Below are 9,874 nucleotides of genomic sequence, written 5' to 3' on the forward strand. Positions count from 1 at the left end.
CAGCCATCGCCCCCCGGCGGCACTTCCGGGTCGCGGTAACCATGGCAACCCTCAGCGGCCCGGGGCGGAGACGCATGCGCAGAGTGGGGGTGCGCCTGCAGGCAGGGCCGGGGAAGGGTTCGGCCCGGCCGCGGAGCGCGGGTGACACCAAGCGGCCCCGCAGGGAGCGAAACCCCGGCGGGCGGCGGAGCGGCCTCTGCGGGGGCTCCGCTCCACTTGCGGGCCAGGAGTTTTTGCCCGAGAGCGCCGGGATAACTCGAGGCAGGGCGCAACTCCATCCCGCGCACCGCCGCTACCGTCCCGCAGCCACCGCCTGTCCCTGGAGCGCGCCCGGGTCACGCCCCCGCTCCGCTGGCCACGCCCCCTTTGCGACACTCGCGGTGCGGCTGGGCTGGCCCGGCTCGGTTCGGTTCAGTCCGGTCCCGGTGGCCCCGGCCATGTGCGACCCCCAGTCCCGCTTCGTGGCCCGGGCCCGCCGCCGCTTCGCCATGACCCGCGAGTGCGCCGTGCTGCTGCCCGGAGTCTGCGCCGCCCTGGCCGACCCGCGGCAGCCCGGCCTCGACGACACCTGCCTGGAGAAACTGCTGGACTGGTTCCGCAGCCTGACGTGGTTCGGTGAGCGCCGGGGGCTGGCAGGGGCCGGTCCGAGGGGAGCCGAGATCCATCCGGGATCGCAGAGTAGTTCGGGTTGGAAGGGATGTCTGGAGATCATCCAGTGCGACCATGCCAAGGCAGGGACACGGGAACAGGGGTCCAGGTGGGATTGGAATGCCTGCACAGCTGTCTGAGGTGCTGGTGCTGTGTCACCCAAAAATGCTGTGGGTGCACCCGAACTCATCAGTTCTAGCAGCTGGCAGGGCTTAACACAAATTTTGTATTTTAATACAAAACCCAAAAGGCCTCATTCAGGGAAGAGATGTGTACAGGTGTATAAAGCAGTCTGATGGAACTGGTACACGTAAGTTGTCCCTTAGCACCTGCAAACAAAGCAGTTTTGCTTTTGAACCACTCAGCTCAGGGAACCACTTTAGTGAGACAGGACAGTCCTGGCAGTGTGGCTTTGGAAGCTCTGCAGAGCTCAGTCCTGGCAGTGAGCTGATGTTTTCTGCTGTCCTGGGCAGACCCCACTGTGGAGCTGGTGCAGGACAACCCGTGTCTGACAGAGCTCCTCAGCTCCGTGCTGGCCCTGGCAGATCCCAGCCCTGGCATCCTGTCCTTCACCCTGCAGCTGGCCGGGATCCTCGCCTCGTCCGAAAGCCGCTTCCAGCACCTGCAGGTGAGCTGGGTACCACTGACCCAGGTACCTGCTGCTGTGTGTCTGTCTGCTCCTTCTGTATGCACAGCCCCTAAAAACGTGCGTGTTCTGCTTAGTAAAAGTACGGCTTACATGGAACAACTCAGCAGAAGTGATTCGACAGCAAAGACCTACCATCACCATTCTTGTTCGATCCTCATGTACAGCTGCTTCTCACTTCTGTCTCACCACAGCAGGACTGTGAATGCTGATGGGTAGTGCTTCCATTTTTAGTTGAAAAGAGTGTATGGGGTAACCCAGCTCTGGGTTGGACTCTATGAAGATCTCTGCCGACCTAGTCATTCTGTGAACACTACTTCTCAGCAGCCACTGCACAGTACTGCATCCCAGGACAGATCCTGCAGATCTAAACTGCACTAACAGGTGTTGTTTTCACTCTGTAGCAGGTTGACAGGAAATTTTTGATTCCCTGCAAAAACAAGGGAGCTTTTTAAAGCAGTGCTTTCTGCACCAGGATACATTTTAGTACAAAACCCAAAAAACCTTCATTCAGAGAAGAGATGTGTACAAGTGTATAAAGCATTCTGATGGAACTGACACACATAAGCTGTCCGTTAGCACCTGCAAACAAAGCAGTTTTGGTTTTGAACACCCTGGTTTATCCATATGTTGCCTTTAAGCGTGAGATTCTGAACACTGCCCATTTTATGATACTTGTAGCAAGAGGAGGTTTCACCACAGCACTGATACTCTTGACTGGCACAGAGCAGCCCCTTTTCTCCCTGTTTACTCTTGTTTTCTGCCCTGCCTCAGCAGGAGAAGCTGCTGGGGAGGCTCTTTGGCCCGGAGGGGCCGCGGGGCGGCGCGGCGTGGGAGGAGGCGTCGGTGCGCAGCGCCTGGCTGAAGGGTGTGCACAGCATGCTGCACCACCTGCCTGCCCTGCACTGCCTCTGCTCCACGGGTGAGTGCTGCTGGGGCTGCCACCCCCCTTCCTGATGTGCCCCTTGCTGTGCAAGATGGGTGTCTTGGCTTATTTAAGGTTAAAGTGAGCTATTTGTCCAAAAAACTGAGTCGTTGCAAGATGTTGGTTAAGTTAGCTAAGCAGTAAGTTAACTTTTGTTAAGTTAGTTATGCATTTGGTTTTTTCCTCCAAACACTGAAGGTGGTGCTCTGGCTGAAGGGTGTGCAGAGCATGCTGCACCACCTGCCTCCCCAGCACTGCCTCTGCTCCACGGGTGAGTGCTGCTGGGTCTGCCATCCCAGTCTCTTGCTCAGGTGGCAAATGAGCAAGATGGTATCTTGGTTTATTTAAGGTTAAAGTAAGCCATTTGTCAAAAAACAAAGTGATAGAAAGATGTTGGTTAAGTTAGCTAAGCAGTAATTTAACTTTTGTTGAGTTAGTTATGCATTTGGTTTTTTCCTCCAAACACTGAAGGTGGTGCTTTTTTCAGGGGGGAAAGAATCTTATAAAATTGCCCTTATAAAATTAAGAGCTATCTGTATTCTTATTTGTAACTCCTACTAAAGGGTACATTTCAGCATTATTTTAGTGCAGAAAAACTAAGCAGAGGCTCATTTATCTCTTTGTGCTTGCACACATTTGCAATCCTGTTGTTATGAAGGTATGTAAATGATGCTGTTAACACCATCTTTAGATCCCATGTACAGAGGGGTATAAAAGACTGGATTGGTATTGAAGTGCAGCACATGCTGCTGTCCCTGTGATGGAAAAGTGGTGCTGATACTGCTGTTCATGTTTTTCCTACTGGTTATGTCCAGAGATGGTACAGGCTCTGTCCATAAATACACATTGAGTGTTCTGTCAACTCTCCTAACGTTACTGATGTTATATTGAAGTCTGATCCTGAGTTATTAAACCCCTGAGGATCTGAAACAATTTCATTTTCTTCTGTTTGCTTGTTCTTAAGGACTGGCTGACTTTGAGTAGAGACTACAAAATAAAGTATAAGAAAACCCCATCACCACCATTTAAAGCTGTGTGGTACCTGAATTAGAGTCATAACTGGTTATTTGTTGCTCCAGTGACTTGTTTTGTTTTCCCACAGGAGGCATGGATGTGATCTTCACTCTGCAAGGAGATCCCAGCCTGTTTGTGGCTTCAGCTGCCAGCCAGCTCCTGGTGCACATGCTCACCTTCTCCCTAGAGTCTGCAACACCCAAAGCTCTCAGTACCAAGGACTGTGACTGGCCAGGCTGTGCCCAGACGATTGTAAAGCACATCAAAGAGTCCCTTCAGTCCAGCTCTGCCTCTCACATTGAGCAGTCACTGAAGCTGCTGAGCAGTTTGTTTGGCAGTTGTTTTGGCAGTTGCTATGCTGCATGGACTGAAGCCCTTTGGTTGGACATAGCAAAGCAAATAGAATCCTTCCTGCTGGAGGAGACTGTTCAAGCCCAGCCCCTGCTGGCCAATCTTCTGCTGAACGTGGCACGGTAAAGATCTTGTGGCACCTTGGAGCCTGTGCTGAGATAGATCTGTTTGCCACCCTGGGATGGGTTACACTTACACTTCTCTCTTCTCAGATCCCCTGCATTTTGTGGCACTGAAGGCAGCTTTTGGGCATTAGTAACTTCTGCTCTGGAACACTTAACCCCAGTACAAGCAGGTCCTCTGGCTGTGGGACTTTTGAAGCTCTGCAAATGGTAGGACTTAAAGCAATGAAATTTCTGCACTGTGCAAGTGTTTCTGCTCCATGATTCCCCTTTAGGTAGTGAAAAAGCAGCAGGAAATCATCAGATGAATAGTGTACATACAGATACTGATTTCCAGGCTAAATAACACTTTTGTTCTTAGATAGAAAAACACTTTTTGGACAAGATATTCCTCTCTCCCGGCCTCCTTACACAAGATCCCACTCTCTATTTGCTTAGCTTGACAAAGCTACTTCTAAATTCAAAACCTATTTCTCCTCTGCTTTCATTTAGCATTGGAAGAAGGCTCAGATTGTGATACTGCTTTTGTTGCTCTGTCATTGCTGGCTTGTTTAAAAGCCTGCATGAAAGTCATTATCCTGCTCAGCATTTGGGGGCAAGTATTTGGGAAGGAACTGAAGTTTACTTGTGTTGGTAACTGCTGTTTCCTCCTTGAAGCCCACAAGATGTCAGGATTCAGGCACTGACTGTTCTGCTTCAGCCAATGGACTGTATTTTGAGAGCAGCCTCCCAGCCTCTGGAATGTGCAGGTACAGTTGTGACAGAAAAGTTACAGGCCAGTCTGGTTGCCAGTATTTTAAGTGCCTGGTGCAGCCAAAACTGGAGGAAAAAGAGCAGGAGAAGTCAAGGACAATAGCAGTGTTTGTGGTAAATCCTACTGCCAGTTGCATTTGATGGCATGTTCATACTGCATCAGCTGAATATCTTGGATAGCTTTAAAAGTCACAGCCTTTTCTATTCATTGGTGACCTGAGCTCTTCCCTTCTTTGGTCCTCTAGGTTTGCTGGATGAGTCTGTCAGTGATCCTGCCACTGTTGAAAGTCTTCTGTCCTCCAAGACATCTTGTGCTGGTCTCCTGTGTCAGACCCTCACCCACCTGGAGAAGCTGCTGTCTCTGGTAACATGCAGAGAGGGAAAAAAAGAGCCTGGGAGTCAAACTGGTCCTTGAAAGACAGTGTTAAGATGGTTGCAAACTTGTTCAGTAGAGCATAACAGAATGTGGAGAGGAATTGGCAGTGAGGGTTTCCATATTTTAAGGAAATTTAGCACAGTAGGCTCTAAACAGGAAAACAGAGGCATACTGAGACTGTTAAAGAGGGACTGCACTTAAGTTTTAAATTTGTCTTGATGAGTTTGTTACCATACCTTACTTGTATTACAATTACTGATCCTGAGAAGAAACACAAATTGGGCTGCTTTCCCAAGCAGTCAGAAGAATCTCCTTCCATCTGTGCAGCAGTTCTTGGAAGAGAGGAAGATCATTTATTTGTAGTTATTGACTTTGTGGTACCTTAAGAACACACTAGAAGTTGCAATTTTTTACTGCCTTCTGACCTAAAACTGCTCTGTACTTAAGACTGTTTCTGGAAACTCTTTTCTTTTCTCTCTCACCCATTAGAAACATTTAAGAGTGGATTTACCCTGTGTGTCTTTGCTGCACTCTCTCCTGACAATATTACAATTCTGCAATGGCTTCCTGAGCCCACCTTCTCCTCTGGGAAGCACAATCAGCCGGAATCTGATCAATTGCTTCAGAGTGCAAAAGTCAGCCCTTGATGTCCTTGCAGCACTCTCAGAGAAAAAAGGTGAGTTAATCTTTGCTTTCTTACCCAAAACAATTTTACAATTATATGTCTTTGTGTATTTCAGCAGGGATTTGGCTGCTCCATCTCTCAGTATTGGTCCTTTGGATTTGTTTTCTCTGTTTCAGAGTGTGACACTCTCATAGGAAATCTATTCAAAGTCCTTCTGGCATATCTGCAGAGTCCAAACACCAGCCCTACTGTGAGTATAGAACTAAGGAGAGATCTAGGTCCATTAGTGTGCCCCAGTAGGGTGTGATTCTCATAAAGGGTCTGACTGCAGTTGTTTCTTAGCTCACTTTGTATTAGAATATGTAAGACACTTCTCTTGTCCTGGGTGGCTTGCAGAAAATGGCCAAAATTGTAATGAGCACGTAACTGACCAGTACATTGAGAGTTCTTGAGAAGACAGGAGCCATCATGTCTAAGAGTAGCACTGACATACTCAGCTTGACATGGTCATGGATTATCTGAATTCTTTTTATTAAGGGGATTTGGTTTTTTGCTTTGTTTTGTTTGAATGACTCTGATGGCAGCTGCAAACCCAAAGCTGGAGGTACAGAACTTTGTAATACTAAGCTGATCACAGGGATTTTCTAGATGTTTGTTATAAATTGTATTTAAGCACAATTTTTTGTGGTTAGCTTCTTAGTGAGGAGGCATAATTATAATTATGATATATTTCCCTGTAAGTTTGAGGCTAAAATTAATTTTACCTTTTAAGGCATAAAGGCAGCACTGCTTCCTCCTGTAGTAAAGTCAATCTGCTTTACCTTGCCCCAGGTTCTAAAGAAAACCTTTCAAGCTACATCCAAGTGGTTGGTGCACTTGCAGGAACTGTCCTCCTCCAACAGTCAGTGGCCACAAACTGAGAAGATTTTGGAAGGTAATGAAGCTGTTCCAGCTGGGACAAACAGCAGCTAGTGGCACACATGAAATCTGCTCCTGCCTACCCTTCCTGCTCAAAGCACTGGATTCACTTGTTCACAATCATGTTGAATTGAAGTTTAGCTGCCCAAATAGTGCTTTGCAGAACTCTGGAAGAAGCACCCAGCAGCAGCAAAAGGGATTGTATGAGATGAAACGGTGTAGAGGTTGTACAGTGAGTGTTTTAGTAAGGCTTGTTGCTTTTCGTATCCATTCAGGTTTGTCACTTGCCTTTTACAGATGTGTTGGTGGTGCTGCAGAAACGTTTGTGCAGTCCTTGCTGGGAAGTAAGAGATTCTTCCCTGGAGTTCCTCACTTCCATGGTTAAGTGCTTGAGAGGTAGGTGCAACGATTTACCAGTTCAGATTTGAGGAGTATTTCCTTTAATGGTTGTGAAAGTCAGTCAGGCTGGTGAAGCATCTTCTGACCTGTAACTGGAGGGCTGAGAAAAGAAAGAAGTGTCAAGATTTTTACTCTTAGATCATGATCAAAATCTGACAAAAATATTAATATACTTACCCTGCTTTTTCTGTTGATTTCTCAGATTGCTGTATCTGCCTTGATGGCAGTTTTGGTGAGTTAAATTGAGGTGTTGAGACTTGTCTGTCAAGGCAGGTGACAGTGCTTAATGGCAGAGAACACTTTCTGGTTTTCAGTTTGCTCTGCACTGGAGCCTGGTTTCTTTCAGCTGGCTGGGGGCTGGCCTTTAGGAGGCTAAAAGCCTAGACCTGCTTTATATGCTTGGGATTAATTACTGATTTTCTGCTTTACTGATAGCTCAGGCCTTGCAGCAGGTAGCACTGAGGCAAAGCTGATTTTCCTACAGTAGCTCTGCTGTGTTGGAAGGGAGGGGAATGTTATCCACTGCTGTTGTCCCCAGGTCACAAAGGAAGTATCCAACATGCTCAACTGCATTAGCACCTTACCCTGCAGCCCCTCTCAGTGCTGCAGTTACTTTTGTTTTCCCTGCCATGTGCCCAACAACAGGAAAGGAAGACTATTTTTTCCTCCTTTAAGCAAAGGCATAAATTTGATGAGGCTGGAACCGTGTCCCCACTTGCAGAAAATTTTTTCTTGCTGTTAAAACAACTCTAAGTGCAATTTTCCAAGTTCCAGTGTCTGTCAGGGCTTGACTAAAAGCTGCTGGGAGAGGGGGAGCCTGACACAGAACATCTGCCTGGTCCTGCAGCAGCTCCTCTCCCTGGCAGCTGTCCCTGCAGGCAGTGGCCATCCTTGAATGAGGCAAAGGGAAACAGCTTCATGCTCAGAGGGAATAAAATCCTACTTCTTTGGATTGCTGTCTTGTTTTTACAGACCAGAAGGAGTTCAGGCAGTGTCTCCTGTCCTCAGAGGTGCTGAGGCTGACAGAAAATCTGCTGGAGGACCCGGAGAGCTACGTGCGAGCGAGTGCCGTGACTGCCGTGGGACACCTGGCCCCCATTGCTTGCTTTGCTCCAGAGTCACCTGTCACAGGCAATCAATACAACAAAGAGGTAGGAAACCTTTTCTGCATGAGCAATTCCCATCAGTTTACTGCTGCACTGCTTATCATTTTCTTCACAAGTTATCTGCTGATGCAGGCAGGTTGCACAACCAGTAATGAGAAGATTTTTCACCTCTGTTGTTTTTATTTCTTTGCATGTCCCTCCCCTCACTGTGCTTTCTCTTTTGTCTTTTTGCATCCAGAGCATTGTAGCAAAGCTTCAGGAAATCCTGTCAACAGACTCAGAGGGCTTTCCTAGGAGGGCTGTTATCAGCATCTTCACCAAGTGGCTGAGAGAAGGCTGCACAGGTCAGCTGGAAGATACCGAGCACTTTGTCTCTAGAGTCATCCAGACTGTGGAGCATGACTTAGACTGGGAAGTCAGACTCGGTGGTTTGGAGCTGGTTGAAGTTTTCTGTAGTCAGACCATTTGCCAGCTTTCCCAGTGTCCCTATGCTCCTGTGTCCTCTGCAGTCCCCAGTTCCACCCCTCAGAACGAGCTGCTGCAGGTGTTCTGTCGGGCAAAGCTCTTTGGGTTCCTGTTTGGCTCTTTGTGTGACTGTGACAAACCCGTGGGGCAGAGAGCCTGTGATGTGCTGGTTGGCTTGAGAGGTCACTTCTACCCCATGAGTACTTTGGAGAATCCACAGGAGATTGAAGATTCACCTGCAGGACGTGGCATTGCCTGGTTACAGAGGACATTAAGACAGGGTTCTCTGGCTCAGAACTTCCCTGTGGATGGTGATGTTGGGGTGGATTTCCAAGATCCAGAGAGCATGATGTTAGCTTTGGGTGCAATAGACTTACTGGAGCTGCATGATGAGCTAAATAAAAGTAGTGACCATGTGGAGGAAAGCCCTCAGTCCCTCTTACAGGACATCCTTGCTGCTGTGGGGACCATAGAGGATAATGAAGTTGACTGTTACTGAACACAGCTTTTGCTGTGAAGGAGAAGTGCTCAAGCAGTTTTCTTCTGGAGGAGAAGGATGGTTTTGTTATCTGTTAAATGGGTTAGAAAATCTTTGCTTTAATACTGATGAATATTTTTTTGTTAAGTGTCATTTCCAATAAACTGTTGTTTCTTTTTCAAAGTAAAAACATTAAGAATGGTATTTATTCTTTTTTTTTAAAGTTGTTGTCTTTTAGGAAAGCACCAGACCATGCCTACATAAGGAAGCATTTAAAAAAAACAAGAGTGACTGAAAACAAGCTGTTGCAGGCTCCTTTTAGAGCCAGAGTAGCTACAACTGATGGAGACTGGTTTTAAGGGACACTTGTTTTGACCTTTCTGTATTTATTCTATAAACAGAGCTCTCAGCTTCCCTTGTGCATTTTGAGGTCTAGAGCAGAAAGTGGCATTTAAGGAGTCAGAAGCTGATCATCCTTGGCATTACAAATTTTCTCCTATAGATCACAGACTTGTTTGATCTCAGCAGTGACACCAGCATGCTGACTTTGGTTTTAATTGAAGCCAGAAGCAGGTTCATTTTGCTGATTCTTTTTTCAAGTGCTCCTGTTTTTCATTCCTAAAATACTCAGTTTCCAACTTTTGAGAGAAACTTACGCTTAAAGATTTTTCAAGATAAATTTGATCTGTGATTAGCTTTGGTAACAATTAGAAACCAGCAGACATAGTGTGAATGGCAACATAATTTTCTGAGAAAAAAATGCCAGTTTTTTAAAAACTTAGGGAAGAGTGCAGTTTGCAACTTGCTCCAGTATCTTGCCATGTGCTAAGAAACTCTCTGCAACCTAGAAAAACCCCAAATGAACCAGTACCTTCAGCAGCAGATCAAACCATGGTGGGTTCTTTTCCAGCAGGTGTTACTGAGCATCCTTTATCCTCCTGCAGCCTGTGGAGAGGCAAACATGGCACTGATTTTGGAGCTGCAGCATCTGAAGCAGTGAAAGGACTGCACAAACCTCCTCCCTGCAGCAGCACAATGGGCTGAGGTG

At 47.2% G+C, this 9,874-nt stretch overlaps 1 protein-coding gene across 4 annotated transcripts; it reads left to right on the plus strand.

The window, feature by feature from the left end:
* Positions 1 to 376: 376 nt before the first annotated feature.
* On the plus strand, positions 377 to 9,025 carry BRAT1 (BRCA1 associated ATM activator 1). Of its 4 annotated transcripts, none has more exons than XM_066561067.1 (13): positions 377 to 615; positions 1,122 to 1,276; positions 2,069 to 2,216; positions 3,322 to 3,706; positions 3,797 to 3,916; positions 4,364 to 4,455; positions 4,705 to 4,823; positions 5,325 to 5,511; positions 5,637 to 5,710; positions 6,292 to 6,394; positions 6,676 to 6,774; positions 7,750 to 7,928; positions 8,122 to 9,025. In XM_066561067.1, exons 1-13 carry the CDS (start codon positions 438 to 440, stop codon positions 8,845 to 8,847), a joined length of 2,565 nt encoding a protein of 854 aa, XP_066417164.1. In that variant the 5' UTR covers positions 377 to 437; the 3' UTR covers positions 8,848 to 9,025. The 4 variants fall into 4 exon arrangements, with proteins under 4 accessions (XP_066417164.1, XP_066417165.1, XP_066417168.1 ...); XM_066561068.1 differs by having other exon boundaries at positions 2,072 to 2,216; XM_066561071.1 differs by lacking the exons at positions 377 to 615; positions 2,069 to 2,216 and having other exon boundaries at positions 1,115 to 1,276.
* Positions 9,026 to 9,874: the final 849 nt, after the last annotated feature.

This window comes from Molothrus aeneus, chromosome 16 (genome assembly GCF_037042795.1).
Source record: "Molothrus aeneus isolate 106 chromosome 16, BPBGC_Maene_1.0, whole genome shotgun sequence".
Lineage (NCBI taxonomy): Eukaryota > Metazoa > Chordata > Aves > Passeriformes > Icteridae > Molothrus > Molothrus aeneus.

Bases quoted from the DNA above. Each gene is read 5' to 3' on its own strand.
- BRAT1 (XM_066561067.1), top strand. From the start codon at position 438: ATGTGCGACCCCCAGTCCCGCTTCGTGGCCCGGGCCCGCCGCCGCTTC. The intron at 1,277-2,068 runs GTGAGCTGGGTA...GCCCTGCCTCAG, and splicing joins GCCGCTTCCAGCACCTGCAG to CAGGAGAAGCTGCTGGGGAG. The intron at 2,217-3,321 runs GTGAGTGCTGCT...GTTTTCCCACAG, and splicing joins GCACTGCCTCTGCTCCACGG to GAGGCATGGATGTGATCTTC.